General features: G+C 51.0%; 6 protein-coding genes across 6 annotated transcripts; 1 reads left to right on the top strand and 5 right to left on the bottom strand.

The window, feature by feature from the left end:
* Positions 1-941: 941 nt before the first annotated feature.
* N7484_001331 (putative THO complex component (Rlr1)) lies at positions 942-7,980 on the bottom strand (the record flags this gene model as incomplete). Its single annotated transcript, XM_057111751.1, has 2 exons — positions 942-3,117; positions 3,176-7,980. 2 exons carry the CDS (start codon positions 7,978-7,980, stop codon positions 942-944), a joined length of 6,981 nt encoding a protein of 2,326 aa, XP_056976488.1.
* A 649-nt stretch (positions 7,981-8,629) lies between these two features.
* On the bottom strand, positions 8,630-9,761 carry N7484_001330 (putative nucleoside-diphosphate-sugar epimerase; the record flags this gene model as incomplete). Its single annotated transcript, XM_057111750.1, has 3 exons — positions 8,630-9,426; positions 9,487-9,692; positions 9,742-9,761. 3 exons carry the CDS (start codon positions 9,759-9,761, stop codon positions 8,630-8,632), a joined length of 1,023 nt encoding a protein of 340 aa, XP_056976487.1.
* A 1,113-nt stretch (positions 9,762-10,874) lies between these two features.
* N7484_001329 (retromer subunit VPS17) lies at positions 10,875-12,751 on the bottom strand (the record flags this gene model as incomplete). Its single annotated transcript, XM_057111749.1, has 3 exons — positions 10,875-11,734; positions 11,784-12,237; positions 12,311-12,751. Coding segments are annotated over 3 exons (1,755 nt in total), but the record flags the coding sequence as incomplete, so codon positions are not given.
* A 574-nt stretch (positions 12,752-13,325) lies between these two features.
* N7484_001328 (mitochondrial elongation factor MEF2) lies at positions 13,326-15,893 on the top strand (the record flags this gene model as incomplete). Its single annotated transcript, XM_057111748.1, has 1 exon — positions 13,326-15,893. The coding sequence occupies one exon, from the start codon at positions 13,326-13,328 to the stop codon at positions 15,891-15,893; it is 2,568 nt and encodes an 855-aa protein (XP_056976485.1).
* Positions 15,894-16,607: 714 nt separating this feature from the next.
* N7484_001327 (uncharacterized protein) lies at positions 16,608-17,177 on the bottom strand (the record flags this gene model as incomplete). Its single annotated transcript, XM_057111747.1, has 3 exons — positions 16,608-16,716; positions 16,770-16,978; positions 17,034-17,177. The coding sequence occupies 3 exons, from the start codon at positions 17,175-17,177 to the stop codon at positions 16,608-16,610; spliced, it is 462 nt and encodes a 153-aa protein (XP_056976484.1).
* A 795-nt stretch (positions 17,178-17,972) lies between these two features.
* On the bottom strand, positions 17,973-18,737 carry N7484_001326 (uncharacterized protein; the record flags this gene model as incomplete). The annotated part of the gene is made up of 1 exon (XM_057111746.1): positions 17,973-18,737. The coding sequence occupies one exon, from the start codon at positions 18,735-18,737 to the stop codon at positions 17,973-17,975; it is 765 nt and encodes a 254-aa protein (XP_056976483.1).
* Positions 18,738-19,037: the final 300 nt, after the last annotated feature.

Raw genomic sequence — 19,037 nt, 5'->3', positions numbered from 1 at the left:
TCGAGATTCGTTGATATTCCCCTTTGATGGGTATCACTTTGAATTGGTAGGAAATATGTTTTTTCTGCCGATCCTTGATGGTCGAAATGCCCTTTTTTTTTTTCAGTTTGATGATTGAATCCAGCCTCAGACTGTATCGAGTTATGGAGGAGCTGAATAGTTGACGTGGGACGTAGAAGTGTTGGTGAGTTGACAAATGAAACAGCAGCGAAGTAAGGAGGATAAAAGATGGATATTGAAGGAACGTTCCAAGGTTGAAGGTATCCAAGTAAGATATGGAAGAAATATGACCGAAGCGTGATATGTGGTGGAAGAGAAGAAGAAGAGGATTGAAAAAGATCGAAGCTTTTATAGTGTGCTGTTGCCTGAACTTGCAGCCTTTTCTGTCGTTAGGGATGTCTATCTTGATGGCCACTGATGTTGAGGCGTTCAAGCTCAGGTAATGAGATATACTTGCTAGTAGCTTGTGATCCATGCTGTTCTCAGGACTTAGTCTTCGGTCATAAGCATACGAGTAATAATCGATTGACGCCCAATGATACATTTCTCTCGCAAATAGAATACGCAAATAAAGTACCGATATGTCTTCGTACGTCTGAGACCTTTCTCATGGCAGTAGCAACCTTTGGAGTTGAATATACTTATTTTGACATCGCCTTGTGATTTATCGAGGCAAGACTAATTCTGACGTCCTGAGGGGATCGTTTCAATTATCAAAAGCTTGTCTTCATTTGAGTTCGATATTGAGTCACATAGAAAGAAAATACAGAGTGGATGTGGTTCCTAAACACCGACCAGGATGCAACTTGTAAAACAAGAGGAGAAAAAAAAAAAAAAAAGAAAAGCGAGAAAAAGAGGAAAAGGGGAATCGTCGAAGAAAACTATTGTAGGGTTGGCACAGGCATCACATCACCTCTCGTGCGAATTTCACTAAATGGCACTCACTGCCCACGACGGGGACGCTTATTTTCGTTGCCCGAGCGTGGGCCACGCTGAGGTCCTTCACCACCGGCATTGTCTTCTGGGTTAGGGCGTCCACGCTTACGATGGCTTGAGCCGCCACTCTCTCGGTGATCGCGGTCACGGCCACGGTCACCTCGGCGCTCGCGTTCCCGGTCACGGTTGTCAGATCGATTCCCACGGTCTCCACCAGAGCTCCAGCGACGTGGGTTGTCGTCAGTGGGCAATGGAGGTGGCGGAGGTGGAGGAGGTGGGGGCGGTGGTGCTCCCATTGAAGAAGAAGGACGGATGCGGCCTTCACTTTCATTGTTGGCGTTCGCATTGGCACTAGGAATAGGGCCCGTCTCTGATGGCCCATCATCCCGGTCTCGACGGTCTCGTCGTCGGGCCTCTTCACGCGAGTTAGGGTTGCGACGCATAGACTCGCGGGATTCAGTGTGACGTTCGCGGTCACGGTCCTTCTCTTCTCGACTGGCACCACCATCAACATCACTGCGTCGGTTCCTATCACGCTCACGGCGGTCTTCGCGGCGACTGTTGCCACCGCTGTTGGTGGACTCGTCGCCACGACGATCGCGGCCGTCACGGTGACTGTCACGATCACGATCACGTCCTGAGCGACGAGCCTCAGGTGTAGGAGCATCATCAATCAGATCACCACGGCCACCGCTGCCACTTCCGCGGGGGTTGCTGTCATCGCCAGATGCAGCTGGGCCAGTGGGGGGACGATTCGAAGCCTGGGGAGAAGGGTTTGCGGCATTCGATTGTCGGTTTGCACCCCGTCCGCGAGGTGGCGGAGTGGCAGGAACACGATCAGCAGGGTTATTGGTCTGCTGCTGCAACATGGTGTTGAGGCCAGCAAATCGTTTGTCACTGCGTCCGCGCTCATTGCCAGATCCACGAGAGCCCGGTTGTCCGCCAGGTCCCGCACGGGGACCAGAGGGAGGATTCATTGCTGTGTTTGATGTCGGTTGGGATGGAGGACCTTCAAAGTGCTTGAGTCGATCAGGGTGAATTCCCGAAACTTCGCCTCGCTCTGAAGGTGGAGGTTGTGTGGCAGGAGGTTGAGCAGGACCTGCACGTCCGCCTTGCCGGCCAGGGCCAGTTGGCAGTTGCTGGTCAGGGTTAGGCATTTTACCATTGGTCGAAGCCGAAGTAGGCTGTGCGCCAGGGGCGTTACGGCCACCCCGTCTGCTCCTTGGCCCTGATGGAATATCATTTGGAGGCTGTAGTCGACCATGCTCCATATCGGGACCGGCTGTCGGGTCTCTTGGTTCAGCACCTGCACGATCGTTGCGTGGGCCTCTTGGCAGATCATCATGACGGGGAGGAGGTGGCTGATTAAAGCTGGCGGAGCGACGATCATTGGGGAACCGCTCTGGGCGATTGGGCAGGTCAGATCGTGGGGGAGTTGGACCGCGTGGTGGATACGGTCGTCGATCATCCTTGTCCGGCCGAGCTGGTTCACCACGACGGGGACCGCTGCCAGGCCGGTCAGGGTAGTCCGGCATAAGCTCAGTGCGAACAGGAGGCTCAGGGCCATGGAACGAATCAGATGGACGCATGCGTCCTTGGCGATCCATGGGCCACTCCGGTTCTCGTGGCATGCGACCCTCGCGGTATGGTGGACCGCGCATTGGATCGTCTGGTAGGGGCCTCATTGGGAAGTCGCGATCACGATCCGAGGGACGTCCATGGCCTCTGACATCTCCAGGTGGGCCATCAAACGAACGACCATGATCGGGACCATGACGCGTCCGTGGATTGAAGTCAGAATGTCTGTCTCGTCGGTCATCCGCGGGCTCAGGACGTGCAGGCAATCTGCCTTCGCTGATGCGTGGACGACGCGCTTGCTCACGTGGATTGATGCGCTCGGGCTCTGGACGTTTCGGTATATCTGCCATACGACCTGAATCTGGAGCTCGGGAGCTTGGCCGAGGCCGCGAGGGCGGGTCAGCCTGGACGCGTTGTTCTGCAGACGGACGATCAATTTGTGCCGAATCCCCGCTTGTGTCCATGGCGGTAGAGTTCGTCGCTGCATCTTCAAGGTTCTCGCCTCTTGATATGGCATCCGCAGCCTCCGCCATCTTTGCATCTTCGATCTCACCATCCTCGACTTCAATCTTGCCAGGCGCTTCTTGTCTCTTATCAGTGGATCTAGTGGTTGAGTCAGTTGCTGGATCGTGCATCGGATTGTCCGCACATGGCGACTTACTCTAGAGCTGTGGGCTGGAATTCAGGTGCTGTGGCATTCAGATTTGTCGGAGTAGGGGATTGTCCAGGCGGTTGGGAACCAGACTTGGGCTGTCCAGGGTCACCTGGCAGAACCTTAATAAGGCTAAACTCCTGTGGAAGCATCCACTTCTTCTCTCGTCGATTGAGATCTCCGATTAGTGAGGCGGCAGGAATCTTGACATCATCTCTCTCGTCAGTCTTGCTCAGGTTGTTAACGCAGTTCAACATGTCACGGCCAATCCAGTTAACAGCCGGGAAACTCTGGACGACAGCTTTGAGGACACTGATCGCATTGCGAATGTGCATGTATTCACCTCCAGTGAAACAAGTTTTGAAAGCATGAGAGAGGGCCCGGTGCCACTTGTACAGCACACGCCGGAAGTCCTCAAACTCCAAAAACATTGTTGGTATACCTTCGGGGCCCACATTCTTTGCAAAGCCAGGAAGATCTCGCTTGGCACCGAAAGCTTCCTTCTCGTAGACAGCCTTGTCGGCGTGCCAACGACCTAGGTCACGCAAAATCTCACCAAGGAATCGTCCGAAGTTATCAGCCTCATTTGATGTACAAAGGAAGATGAGCGACGTCAACCGCTGTTCACGGAACAGCTGGTCAATCAAACCAACGGTTCGGAAATTGGGGGTCCCGGAACTGTGTAGGAACTTGAGCATTTTGAAAGAGTAGAAGGCGTCAAGGGGCGAGAGGAGCAAGCGCGGAATGAAGCATCTTTCTAAGAGAGCAACATTCAGTGCATCATGCTTAAGACGCATGCCAGCGAACCAGCGGTCCTTCTCTTTCTGTAGTCTTCTCCTAGTCTGATCATACGCCTTCAGATGGTTCTTATTCTCATCAAGAATCCGATCTTGAAGTTGAGTGATCTGCTTCTTTTCTTGCTCTTTCCGTTTCGTGCCAGCCATGCTGAGATCCGAGCGATCATTGTTGATCATGACTACTCGGCGCTTCAATCGATCAATCTCATCCTCGTAAGATCTTCCAGGAATGTGCACGTCGTAAAGAGAGAGTTGCCAGAAAGTTGCATAGAAATGCGGTCCCACAATCTCCCATGTGTCGGCAGGTAGGACAGACTTGACGTTGTCGATCAAGTCTTGCATGACAGGGTTCGCAGACAATGGGTCTGAGGTGACTGACGGAGGTGTGGTATTTCCATCTTTATCAACATCCATGCCAGATTCCGCTGTCACCTCTCCGTCATCGGCATTGTCCATCTTCACATCTTCAGCAGGATGATTCTCCTTGGGCGAAGGTTCCATCTCCTGTTTCAAGCGTTCTGAATCTGAAATTTTTTTGGACACGCTGACACGTTGAATCCAAAAAGCAATTTCAGGTTGGACGCCGAACTCTTTGATCAGTGATCCAAGGTCGGGAACAAATGAGTCAAACTCATCTATCGACAAGTTGCTGCGCAGCAGATCAAGGTACTGAGTAAGAATGCGGTGAATCTCATCGAAGACATTTCCAAGCAACTTGAGCTCGGTAGATTCTTCGTTGAAGACACATGTGAGTCGTTCTTGTGCGATTGCAACCAAAAGTTGACCAGCGAGTCGGGTATGGGTCAGTGATTTGATCAACCGCTTGGATGTGGTCTTCGACTCATGTCGCTTATCAAGCAGCTGCAAAATTGTCTGTGCTTGGAGTAGCTCACCACCTGCCATAGCTTGGATTTGATTGTCATTAAAGTTTGTGTCAGAGATGATGCCGCCCATCGAACTAATCAACTGCTCCAAAACAATGAGGTCCGTGGAATTGTTCTGGCGTAGCTGCTCCACGACATACTGAAGCAGCGGAGCCGGGTCCATGACTGAATATCGCTTGAAGGTTCTGCCAGCAAAGGCAGCCAGAGCATTCAGCCAGCGACTGGTGAGCAAGCCACCCTCCTGGACACGGCTTCTTCCTTTTTGACCAAGAGAGTTGATCAGTGACCAAGTCAGAATGTCGTAACCTAGGTTGGTAAAGTAACGAGCGCACTCCACCACGACTTCGATGAGGTTCTCATATGATTCGATCTGGCTGATAGCCACATTGATGACAATGCCTGGGTTTGCGTATGCAATCTTGGCAAGTGCACGAGCCATAGGCTTGACGTTGGTCTTGCTCAGCCTCTTAAGAACGTCCTTGGTCTCGGCCCTCGCTTGATCAAAAGCAGACTTGATATCAGGTAGTCGGGAGGTCTGGCCTGAGTACCATTCGGCGTACATGTTATATCGAACTTCACGAGGGAAGAAACTGATAAGATCAAACATCTCGTTCACAATACCAGGGTTGGCCTTGGTCAAACTGAGGGAAGGCAAAAGAAGGCGCTTGCATAGGTCTCGCCAGCGATCTCTGTTCTCTTCTGAGGTATCGTTGGTCAGGCTGTGCTTGCCGATACGCGCGAGCTTTGAAAGCAGAACTGTATCTTGTCCAATCTTGTGGCCGGACAGATTTAGGAAGGAGGAGCAAAGAGCAAACACATCATCAACGGATTGACAGATCGGAATGTTGTCTGCCCAATCGTCCCAGTAAAAGCGGTAGTCTGTGCCATCGCTTGTATCTTCTTTGTCCAACTGAGCCCACCGGAGAACTCGTTGCGGAGGGGGCTGTACAAGTCGAAGCCTGCCTTTGGCCACATTAGATTGATCGGTGCTCAATATTTGTTGTTGCCCAGGGAAAGTATGCGGGGGGTTCATAGGGGGGTTCTCGGGGCGGAGGGGAGCGTAGACCTTGCTGAGACAATGGTGGAGGATGCGGTGGATGAATTCTGGAAGTTCAGGGAAACCGTCCATCAGCCATGGGAATTTGCTCATGACAAAGAGGGCTTCGGGGATGGCGCCAATGGCTAGGAGGCTCTTAAGGAGCAAGACCTTTTGGTCCGAGGGCTCTGGAAGGTCGTTATCTGTTTTGATCGATTGCTTGTCGGCGTCTTGATCCTTTGATGGGGTGGCCATTCTCGTCTCCGAGTCACGAATACGGGATGGTGGCAGTGTATCATCTGATAGAGCACCAGCCATCATGAGGGCATTGACTCCACCTCCGGGTCTTGCAGCCTTCTCCCGCTCCGCCTTCTCTGTCATTTTTTCTAACTTCAAATCATCCATGGATTCATCGGGCCTCCAAAGATGGGCGTAGAGATCACGGAGAGAGATGAATCCTACTTTGATAAGTAGCGCAGCCAGATAGATGAGGTTATCGGGCAAGACATCGGACTTTGTCCGGGCCGTGGAAGAGTAAAATCGCAGCTTGAACCCGAGGAGGGACGCGGCGACTCGGTTACCCTTCGGTGGTAGGGTCCCCGTCTCTTGCACCCAGACCTTGGTCGCGTCTTCCTCTTCAGGAAGACTGTTGGGTTCTGGGAGAACAGTTTGTTTTTCCTCTTCCGAAAGTGGCTTGCGACCAAGCTCAAAGAAAGCTTGAATTCCGACCTCGCGCACACGATCCCAGAAGTCTCGATCACGCTGTTCATTCGCCTGCATAGTTTCCAGTCGCTCCTCTTCAGTTGTGACCCAGCCTGACGATCCGGGCAGGGCCCAGGTCGGCAGGCCAGAAGCACGTTGGGATCCTTCCACTGCATAGAGCGGGTCCTCCTTTGGCCACCAGGAGCTGGCGCGGAGCAACTTGACAAAGAAGCGGTACTGCTTGACAAGGACGGCAGCAAAAACATCCAATGTCACGTCAAGAACTCGACCAACGTCCATATCAAAGGCTCCAATCATAGCCTTGACTCTTTCAAAAGTGTCTTCAACCACCTCACTGGATGGCCGCTCATTGTTGCTTGTTGTGAAAAGCTCAGTAAGAAGTTTCGAGTAACCTTCGGACTCCTCGCGAAGAAGATTGTAGTTCGACTGTCGGTAAAGCAAGTTGGTCTGTTTGCGAATACCCATACGAGCAAAGGTGTCGCGGACCAATCCCAATGACTGCAACAGGGGTGTTTCAAGCTGGAGGCGCATGAGATCTGGAGATATTGAGGTTGCGAAAACAAGAGGTTTGAGGGCAGGGTTGGAAGTGTCAGCATCTGTAACGATAGAAAGCGTGTCAAGGAATAGAGACTGCGCGTCAAACTGCGAGCTTGAGGATTGGTGGCCCTCGGCCTCCATATCCACATCCTGCGATGTGGCTTTCTCTCTGATGATATTTTTGACTGCGGAACCGGCTTCAGACGGGGAAAGGCGACCGTAGATCGCTGACCGAATAAGCTCCTGGTAGATCGATGCTAAGCGCGGCAGATCCTGCTGTGATTGGGCCGCGCTTCCTTCTTCCACGACCTTTTGCTTTCCTGCCGACGACCATTCGTGAACCGCGCTATCTGTGACGAACTCGTAATCGTAGGGAGGAGGCGGACCTGCGGGGCGACTGACGGTGGTCTCGGAGCCAGATCGTGAAGCAGGTCGCGGTTGTGAAGGGAGGACGGGGGTATTGGGAGCAGGCGATGGCGTAGGGTTATTTACAGTGGGCTCGCCATTGACTTGCGAAGGTTCTGTGGCATCCTTGGACTGAGCCGGCGGGGGCGGAGACATTGCGCTGGATTCTCTCTGTTGCGAACTCGAAAAATTCTGGCTGTCGTACGACTGGCGGTGGGAATAGTTTCGACCAGATCCACGATTGGATTGTCGGTGAGACCGATCGCGCCCATCTTGCTGGTCTCGTGAGGGACTTGACTGATGCCCGCCGTGTCCTGCCATGTTGAGTGCACCGGGTCGGTGAGGTGAGGGTCGCGAGCCTTGGTTATTTGGCGATTCATTGGGCCAAGAGCGTTCACCGCGCTTTCTCTTACCTGCCTGCCCAGGTGCCATGGTGGGTGGATGGCAGGATTAGACGCAGAGGGCAGAGACGGTCGGTTGGGATGTCGGTAGGTTGCAGCTCATGAGGCTGAATCTGAAAAAGCAGCGCAGAAGGATTGTAAGCAATTGGGAGATGCAAAAAGGATGACAGGCATGATATGGAAGATGAACAATAAAAGCATACCAGTAACACTTCTGATCCCAAAGCTATTGACGGGGTGCGCGGCGCGAAGGGCAGCGACGGAGATGAAAGTCGTTGATAAAGCTCGGAGCAAAGAAGGAGCCCGTGAATTTAGTGCCTGAGGTGTCAACATTCACTTCCAGTATTCACACCCTCGATTTCAGAGCTGCACCTTTCCACCATGTGGCAGCCTATTCAGTTTTGGATTGTTTGTTTTTCCGAGTGATTTATAATTACACAGTTTGTGTCGATAGGCGCCTCAACGGGTAATCCCATTTAGGAATGTCCATCACTGCCTAAACTCTACTGTCGACATACTTCCAACCAACACGTGCACCTCAGACTGGAATATCAGGCCGAATTGGAATCTGAGCAAGAACAGAGACTAGAAGTGAATCTAAGCCACAGTTGAACGCAGGTTCAACACTCTCAATTTTATCTTAGCATTAAAGTGTTTGTTTCATACAGTAGAGCAAATCCTCACAGCCCAAGTTCCTTAGCCTCAAGGGCAACAATCTCAGGAATCAGCTCAATCAACTTCGGCTGCTTAGGCTCCCATCCAAACAGCTTTCGTGCCCGCAGAGCGTGACCACGAGAATTGGATCCCCAAGCATAAATACCAACCGACAAGACCTCCGTAGTCTGCTCACCATCCAAAGACTCAACCTCGGGGGAGGGAATATACTTTTGCTCAAAAGCAGCCTGAGCAACCGCACGCTGAATATCACCCCAGACGAATGAACCATTCTCAGCCAGGTAGTATCCCTCGTCATTCCAGGTAGCCTTACCACCACCCTCGGAAGCTGCATCACCCAATGCGAGATAAACATTGCTCAAATCCTGAACATGGACCTGGTGCCAGACGTTCTCGCCCTTGCCAACAAGGAATCCCTTTCCGCGCTTAAGAACAGCCGCAGCTAGCAGATAAGCTTGGATACTCTTGGTGTTGACGGGCCCACGGCCTTGGCCGTAGATAGTCGGTGGGCAGACGATTGCTGTACGGACGCTGGTGGGGTTTTGCTTGCCAATGTTGATGATGATCTCGTCCACATTGCGGTGGAATGCGTCAGAGGGGAGGTTGACAAGTTCACTAACGCCATCCCAGTCATTGTATTCCTTAGGGCGCTCGATACCATATGTCTTCGCACGCTGGTCTTCTACAGTCAAGATACCAGTTCCTGATGTATGGATCAACCAAAGTGGGCGCTCGGGGGTGTGGTGCTTGGCGCCTGCAGCAATAGCCTCAGCAGCAGCGACATGATCGCAGTCAGCGAAGTCTAGAGAAGAAATTAATAAGCTATGCAACTTAAATCGAATTCAGAGAAAAGGAAACTCACGGAAAACAATATCGGCCTTTTTGACCTCTGCCTCAATGATATCACTTGAGTCCAAATCGCCGTGTACAACCCGAATCTTGGGGTACTTGTTGGACAGCACAGTGGCTTTGTCTTTGCTACGGACCAGAGCTGAAAGCTCCCAGTCAGGGTGGGCATTAGCGATGGCGTAAAGGCCATCACCACCAATGTAACCGGTGCTACCCGTACTATGGATCTGGTCAGATAGAGCTTGGGCTCCGAAGTGGGGTAACTTACATGAAGACCTGAGGAGCCATATTGTGTGCTAGTGTGGTTATTTGTGGATAGGAGAACGTGAGATTTAGCTATTAAGTTGTAAGAAGAAGTGGAAGATTGAAATAAAAACCGGTCAACTCAATTGCGACTTGCTTTGAAATCAAATTCCAAGGTTGTCACTGAATGGAGGAACTGGGACCGAAATGGATCCAAAAGTGGGAAAAGTGGGGGGACCTCGATGCCAAACACCGCGACAATCACCGAGATGATTTCGACATTGCACGTACACGTACTGATGAACAAGACAGGGCCGGCCCTGGCTGTATACTTCTACTTAGAAGCTAAGCCGCATTCAGCTCCATCGATTGTACTCCGTATCTCGTAGATAGCATCCGCGTAACCCCGCATGATGTCAACCTCGACCCCGCGAAAACAACTTGGAACTATACATCCCTGTCAAAGCTCATCACCACACCACCTGTCTATACACCCCACTTTCAAACGATGATCTCAGGAAGCTGTGCTTGCAGTTACGTCCGCTACACAGCCAGCATCTTACCGACCAATCTGGTAAATTGTCACTGCACAACATGCCGCAAACAAGCTGGTGCCCCTTACCAGGCTTTCGTGCATTTCCCCGTCAGTGCAATCAAATGGGAAGTCGATCCTACGACGTGGAAATCGAGTGAAACGGCTTCACGAACATTCTGCCCTCGCTGCGGTTCAACTATTAGCATGTCTTTAGATTCGGAGCCGGGTGTGATTGGAATAGTGGCGGGGACTATTGACGATGGAACGGTCGTTCCGCCGCCATCTAAGCATATCTTTCTGGAGGAGAAAGCACCGTGGTATGAGCTTCCCGAAGATGGAGCAGGAAGATGGCAGGTCTGGTCGAATGAAATATGAAATGGCCTGTGGTAAAGCTTGGAAGATGTATTGGCTACCTGGGATGCGCGGAGTACAGGATGATAGGTGTAGTTAAAAGTTTTGACAAGAATGAATTGTTTGGAGGATTGGAGTATCAGAATAACCATAAAATTTGGTCCGAGACCTACAAAGAAAAGACATAACAGGAGACACGAGTTATAAAGGCAAAGGGGAATCACGAAATCGTGTCCAGGCTACATGTACAGAAACGTAACTCGGCAACTTGATCAGAAAGTGCTGGTAGCCAGCCGGCTTGCAGCGTTGCGAGCATCCAGTCGATCATCATCGTCCTCAGCAATAGAATCAACCTTGCTGGTAGAACGCACACGTCCCGGGCCAGACTCCGGGTTTTCATCACCCTCATCCTCGCCAGGAGCTGTGAAGCTACCGCTCATACTACGACCGGCGCTATCAACGCGGCGGGGAACACCACTCCAGGCATCACCCTTGGGACCCTGGCTGGAGGCAATGTTGGGTCTGCGTTGTGCGGGGTGTGCTTCACGGCCCAGTCGACTCAAACCACCAGAAGAATCGATGGCTCGGATATCGGGTCGAACGCTCTCGAGAGTTGCCAAGGTCCGACGCTCCGCCTCAATCTGGCGCAAAGTATACTCGCGAAGGCTAAACAGAAGATCGTTGGAGGTGCGGTCGAACCAGCGGCGCTTCTCTTGCAGGAGGTTCCCAGTGACGCGCTGGGTGCGCTTAGTCAAATAATCTTCGTGACTTTGTGCCTCCTCAAGAGCATTGATTGCCTCGTCAACTTTATCCGGGCGAACTGATGAGCTGACCTTTAGTCGGTCTGCTGCGGCACGCTTGCTCTGAGCAGTCTGTCGGGCCTGGAGAAGTTCGCGAAGTAGAATGTGACGGTTGGTTAACGTCTCCTTCACAATGAAAGCGTCCTGGGAGTGGTAGCTTAAGGGTTCGCCGAGGGTTGTGGCCTCCCCGGTGGCCTGCACAGCATGGAAGTCACCGACGGTCTGAATAACCTTCCCGAGCTTGCGATAGGCAGAAGCCAATCCAGGATGCGTCTCCTGCACGCTCATCTGACCAATCTTGACTCCGAAATCGGACTCGGCCAGACCAACACCTACAATTGTTAGTTTTCGCCAAAGTTGAGAAAGGTGTACCAAGCATACCGCGACGGCCCTTGACAACTCGGTCTACCTTGTGACTGGTATCCATTGAAGCCAAGTAAAACATCTTCACGACTGGGCGAGCAGAGTGGAGCTCAGGTGTGTCATCAGGCGGAGGCGCAAACTGCTTCAACATCTTACGACGCACTCCAGTAGCTGGTTGCTTCATCCGAACAACTGGGCTGTAGCCAAAATCGCTTTCCACGAACAGCATGACCTCGTCATCGTGGATGAGGACTTCATTGCTCAGAACAGTGTTGAGCCATCTTTGCATTGATGCCTTGACTCGCGCTTCATCCTCGTCGGTACCGGCACCGGCTGGGGTCACTGGTGGTGGCACGGCGGGAACTAGAGCTTCCGGGTTGGCTGAGATCAAGTGGTCGGCGAGTTTGGAGAATTCGGCATGGGTACGGCGGACATCACGGTACTGGGTAGTACGGAACTTGGGAATATTGGTCTGTGATAGCAAGTATGATAATCAGTGCGCCGCCCAAGTTGAGTGCATCTGTGTTTTTGGAGAATCGACCTACGTGAACATCGAAGCGGAGAATGGGGTCTTTCTTTCCTGTCCGTTCCAGGCTAGTAATCTTGGCTTGAATCTTATATACCGGCGCGGGAGGGCGAGAGTTCTGGCGCAGTCCAGTCTGATAACGTGTGGGGAGGCCCTGTGAATGCTGCTGAGAGCCATCTAGGGGAGATTGTCCCTCGGCATAATCCGGGTCTCCTAATTGAGGGCTCTGAAGCTGTGCCGAGAGATCTGGGGATTGTGGCACCGGCACATGGCTTCCTTCTGTCTCCTCCGCGGATCTGTCCTGGCCCGGCAAAGGGGATGACGGGATGTCGTTGTTGGAGGCGGGGAATGTGTTGCGGTCAGCGCGCGGAGAGCCCCAGGGCGAGGGGCCCGCGGGGTGGTCGGGATCAGTCGAGACAGCCGAGTAGTCCATCTTGTGTTGAGGTTGATGTAAGGAGCGGCTTCACAGGGATTGAAGGGTCAGGAGCTGCTTGTGGATTGTAGGCGTCAGTATTAATGGCTGGGGATCGACCCCCACAGTAATCACCGGCTAACTCCAAATGAGGAACGTACCTTGAGCACCTATAATAGACAAGCAATGGTCGTTTAAAAGCTCATGACAAATAAACAGCAATTTAAAAGCGAAATGACGAGCCTGTGCAAGTCAAGCACCGGCGTTTGTACAATGGAAGAGGCGGAGAGAGAAGGAGGTTGGAGCGAGTTACGTATGGACGCTTGGGAATGCCAAGCCCGCCCTCAGCTCCGTCGTTTTTCCCTTTAGCTTCATTCACCTTGAAACCGTGTGTCATTTCCAGCAGATTGCCAATGTCTATTTCTACATAAATTGCCAATATTTCTCCCTCTTTGGAGAGAATTTACCCTGGGCAATGGTTGTAGCTCCATTACTACGCCTCCCTCAATCGGGAGTGCGTTGTATGGGCTTATATAGGTCATCCTTTAACCCTGTGAAGAGCCATATTTGCGCCCAGAGTCTACAGCTTAAAATTCAACGGGCGCAATGCTTTTCAACGTCAATGGCAAAATGCCAAGATGAAGCTTTTCTGGAGCGAACTCGCAACATTGGCATTATTGCCCATATTGACGCGGGAAAGACCACAACCACCGAGCGCATGCTGTTTTACAGCGGCTTTACTCGGCGCATTGGTGATGTGGATGAGGGTTCGACTGTAACAGATTTCTTACCCGCGGAGCGCGCTCGTGGAATCACGATTCAGTCCGCTGCTATCACCTTTCATTGGCCTCCTGGAGATGGTGCTGAAGGTCGAGCTGTGACTCAAGACCCATCTGTGCCTCGCTCAGTAAATTCGCATACCATCAACCTTATCGATACCCCAGGACATGCGGATTTCACTTTCGAGGTCATGCGGTCTTTGCGCATCCTAGATGGTGCTGTCTGTATCTTGGATGGAGTTGCCGGTGTTGAGGCACAGACAGAGCAAGTCTGGAATCAGGCCAGTACCTATAAGATCCCCAGAGTGCTCTATGTGAACAAGCTGGATCGTGATGGTGCTGCCTTTGGCAGAACAGTACGGGAAGTAAGCTCTCGCTTATCTGTATATCCCGCAGTATGCCACATTCCTTGGTTTCAAGGAGGAAACGGGCCTTTTATTGGCATTGCAGATGCCATCAACCTTCAGGGACTCAAGTGGAAAGAAGGAGAAGACGGCCGTTCTGTGAAAATGATGAACCTAGAACAATTGGATGCAGAAGAACCGGCTCTAGCAGAGGAACTCCGACGAGCTCGCATTGCTCTAGTTGAACTTCTGAGTGAGAAGGATGAAATCATGGTGGAGAAGTTTTTCGAGTACGAAGATCATTTGGCAGTGCCCTCAATAGACATTATCGACAGTCTCCGGCGCTGCGTACTTGACCCCACAAGTCGAATCGTTCCTCTATTTGCCGGTGCCAGCTTCAGGAATATGGGTGTGCAGCCCTTGCTTGATGCTGTGGTCAATCTTCTTCCCAGCCCACCAGAGGCACCGGATCCCGAAGTGAGTATTGGAGGTGTCAAGGGAGGCTTGCGACGACTGCTTTCAGGCGATCTTATCGTGGAGCAGAGCGAACAATCCAGCACCTCCGGTAAGGGCAAGAAAAAGAAGAAGAATCTTCAGATGAATGCCAAAGATGCCATCGCCAAACTTAACAGCTGTGCACTGGCATTCAAAGTGGTCAATGACCCGAAGCGGGGCGTCTTGGTCTACGTCCGAGTGTATTCGGGATCTCTTGACCGCAATAGCTTGCTATTCAACACAAACCTGCACCTCTCTGAACGTGCTCCTCGCTTACTGAAGATGTACGCCAATGATGCAGTGGAAGTGGATTCCATTCCTGCAGGCCACATTGGTGTCGTGGTCGGTCTGAAGCACGCTCGAACGGGCGACACCCTGCTTTCATACGCAGGTAACAAACCCACGCCTCCTGAGCCACTGACCACACTTCAATTACGCCCAATCGATGTACCACCGCCCGTTTTCTTCACCAGCGTGGAACCTCATAGCCTAAGTGAAGAAAAGCGAGTGCAAGAATCACTTTCACTGCTCTTGCGAGAAGATCCCAGCTTGCATGTCAGTGTAGACGAAGAGTCTGGTCAAACTCTGCTAAGTGGAATGGGAGAATTGCACCTCGAAATTGCCCGTGACCGTCTGATCGGTGACCTTAAGGCCAAGGCATCGATGGGTCGCATTGAAATCGGTTACCGGGAATCTACCCTCGGCGCCTCAAACACCGTCACTAAGATATTCGAGAAAGAGATCGCAGGTCGCCAAGGCAAAGCAGGCTGCTCGGCGATGGTGGAACCTTGTAATGAAGAAAGTGTCTCCGAAGCCGCAGATGAAGAGACAATTCTCGCAGAAACCATCGAAGGAAACCAAATTATCATCCGCGCCCCAGGTTTGCAGGTGGAGATGGGTAGGAACGAGGAAGAAACCAGTCCCTTTCTTCCACCCGGCATGGATTTGAACACCCTCCGCACATCACTGCAAAACGGCGCTCTGGCAGCGCTCGCACGTGGACCCCAATTTACTTTCCCAATGCACAACACCCGAGTGACACTCACAATCGACCCAGTTCAGCATCTTTTCGGGGGCGACTCGACTACATCGGCACTTTCAGCCGCATCGCGTCAGGCCACTTCCGCCGCGCTTCGAGATCTCCTTACTGGCGCGGGAACAGTCATGATGGAACCAGTCATGAACGTCATTATCAGTGTTGACGAGGCTAGTCTAGGCTCCGTTGTTCATGATATCTCCTCTTCACGGGGTGGACACATCCTTTCGCTGGACGATGATGTATCAGCTCCTACGGACTCTTCCGATTCTCTTCCTCCCATTGACCTGAAACGTGTGTATGCACCCGCTGATCCATTTGAGGCGCCTTCGGTCGGTATTGAAATGCCTGTGTCTGCTTCGAGACAGCGCAACATCACCGCCAAGGTGCCGCTTAAGGAGATGGTTGGGTATCTGAAGCACCTCCGCAGTCTGACTGCTGGTCGTGGTACATTCGTGATGAGTGTTGATCGGTTTGAAAACATGTCTGCTCAGAGACAAAAGGCCGTTTTGGCTGAGCTTAGGGGTGGCTTCTAACATGCACATTAGAGGCAGTAGATCCTGAGAAGTGTATAGATAGAAGTGTATGTAATTGTTGTATTTGTACCTTCAAAATTCGCCTTGTACTATTATCTTAACATAGGAACTTTGTTCGAACTGTACTCTATCGCCTTCCGATATTGTATTTCAGAGTGCCGTCATGTGTACGAGTTTCATGTATGAAACGCTCACTGATGAAACGCCTTATCTCCCTCTCGCTACTGCCTAACAACCTAGGAAAGACTATATCGTATGCCGTGGGCAAAGTGGCATGTTCAAGCCAGTTGAAACTTGGCCTCGTGCGAGTCGAGGATAGCCCTTTTTATGGAACTATAGTTCCCAGCATTTTCAGGCCCAAGTCATGATATCTACTCAAAAATGAAAGACGCCAACCTTTGATAAATTTCTAATAGCAGCCTATGCAAAACGAGGGTATAGAACTCGCAAGGTGTCACAAGAATGATTTGGCAAATAACCCTGGAAGTCAAGAAAGGCTGCGACGCTTTCAGTTGCTCGCCAGGAAATTGTAGCATTATATTAATGTAGACAGACATAATTAGTGGCGATGCCTAGTATAAAGGACATGTCCACCATCCATCTTTTGTTCAATATAGCTTCTCATATCACAAATGGAACCGACAAGCCTCGTCTATTGCAGGTGCCAACCTGGCAGCAATCTTGCCCGAGCACCATCGACCCAAAAACATCTCATCATACCTCATCGGGCGAAACCTCCCGGTAAGGAGCCTTAGGGTTAGGTAACCTCCGCCTGTGGTGAACGTCTATACAAGCCAAAACAAACATCATGAAATGGGCCACACTAAAAAGTAAAGGTTAGCACAATCTTCAGATATAGCATCAAGAAAAACATACAAGACACAGACCGCGAACACCAACGTAGCAATATCGCGACCCATCCCACGATAATCTTCAAAGGAAACCCCGATAGCGGCAACAGCGACGAGGAACCCAGACGCAAAGATCAAAAGCAAGTCGAAAGCGATACAACAGCCGGGGTGCGGGGCACGCTTGCAAAAGAGGAATACAAGAGCAATCAAAGACCAGAGTCCGCACAAGCTAAACTGTTTGTTTTGTTAGCGCGACACCTTTCTTCATAATAGTAGTTTGTTGACTTACGAATAGGTAGTACCAAAACGAGTCAAGAGGGTAATATGTTCCAGCCGTTGAGGCGATAATTCCGAAAACAGAGCCGAAAAGAGAGATGAGGCGTAGAATGATTCGCCAAATGCCCGTTTCAGGGCCTGGAAATGCTTTTCCCATGGTGTATGTTGGTAACGAATGTGTTAAACGAGTGTGGTGTTTTGATGACGGTAAAAAAAGGTTGGGGGAAAGCAATTATCAGACCCTTAAAATAAAGATCGCCCCTGATTAAAGAAATTTGTAGATTTGGGGGCCATTTGATTTCAGGTTTTGCCAAGGGTTAGTCTAGCCTTGCGATAGCCTCTTGGCGTTCGAGAATCGGATCTTTTGATTGATGCGCGGCTTCCTCCGTGGTTCAGGGACGGGGCTAGTCCTGTTTGGGAATATGGGCCCTGAGGCTCCAAATTGCACGCGCAGAGAACTTGGATTCGATGATCATGAATATTCGAGTGTTGATTGCATATAGATACTCTTTATGGAATATTTCATACACACTGTCTGAGTTGTTGTTGTTTCTGATGATGAATATCCCAATGTTAACTTTCGCCTCCCAAAGTATAGCGAAGGTCTAATCTAAAATTAGAAAGCGGGTAGCTCGTCGGTTGTTTTGAACCAAAATCACATACTCATATAGACGATATCACTTGAGGCAAATCAATCCTCACAGCTAATTGTGTAATCCAACGACCGAAAGATTTTACTCTACTGCTATTAAGAAAGAATAATTGCGAGAAAATCGAGGCATTGTCTTTATGTTGCATATAGAATTTTCAGCCGATCACAAAGTCCAAGACTCATACTCTGGATCGCGTATATACATTTGTAGACATTGAGCTCATTTCCTAGAAATAATTAGACAAATCTATCAACATAATCAACTCCAAGGAACATACCAGTCAAGACGTATCTTCAGCGTTACAGCAGACCAATCACAACATCACCGTAGATCTGAGCATCAAGGTCAAGACGAACCTTAGCGTGAAGGTTAAGGTGAATCTTGATCTTCAAAGCGCTCTTCTCGTCCTCGTTGAGCAGCTGGCCGGGGATCTGCAGGCCTGCGTTGGAGATACCACCAGTGTTACCAGCAACCAATTCGCCACCCTTTGTGGTGCCATTTGCATCGTCATCAGACTTGCCGCGGCGGCCGCCGATGGGGCGGGACTCCGAGGGGATGCTAAGTGGTGGACTGTTAGCAGCGGGCTCGGGCTCGGGTTCAACGAAAGCGGTAAGTTTTGGTGGAGTATGTTTCGGAGGCTCAAAAGCAACAGAAGCTTGCTTCGGAGGAGAAGCAGAAGCAGAAGCAAAAACAGGAGCAGTGACTGTCTCCTCTGGCCGAATAGAAGCAACAGGCTCAGAGGGAGCAGTCGGTGCTGATTGAGGAAGCGGAGGAGTCAAAGTCGGAGCTGGAGCTAGAGTCGAAACAGCTTGCTTCGATGAGACAGGGATATTAGGCTCAGGCTCAGGCTCAGGCTCGGATAAAACAGGCGCTTCTGGCTTTGATTCCGGAGTCACTAGCGATGGTGTTGAATCCATAGCACCCTTTAGGTCCGAGGATTGGACAGGTAGGGTTGACGAGGACGAATTCTTTGTTCCATTGTAGCCCACCCCAGATGAAACGGAAGACTGTCTCTCCTTCTCCTTCTGCTTCTGCTTGATCTTTTGGGACTTTGTTCTAAACATGAGGGGAGAATGAAGGTGAAGGCAAAGGTCAAAGGATAGAGGGCCAAGTTGCAAAGGGGATAGAAAGTAGAAATGGGAATAAATACCTGCTAACAGGCTCAGACATTTTGAATGTAGAGGGCGTTGGGTTGGCTTAAAAGGAGATATCTGGAAAGGTATGCGAAGAGTGAACTGATGAGAGAAAAAAGGGAGTTGTCTACTCGACTTGATGGGTCCTTTTCAACCTCCTCCTGTCCCGTGTCTAGACCCTGCGATATGCATCTCGGAACCGCCATTGTCGAACCCATGTTTGTCGGGCGT

This window comes from Penicillium longicatenatum, assembly GCF_028827895.1.
Source record: "Penicillium longicatenatum strain IBT 33135 chromosome Unknown contig_1_segment0_segment0, whole genome shotgun sequence".
Taxonomy (NCBI): Eukaryota; Fungi; Ascomycota; class Eurotiomycetes; order Eurotiales; family Aspergillaceae; genus Penicillium; species Penicillium longicatenatum.
This window is presented reverse-complemented; position numbering and strand designations above follow the sequence as displayed.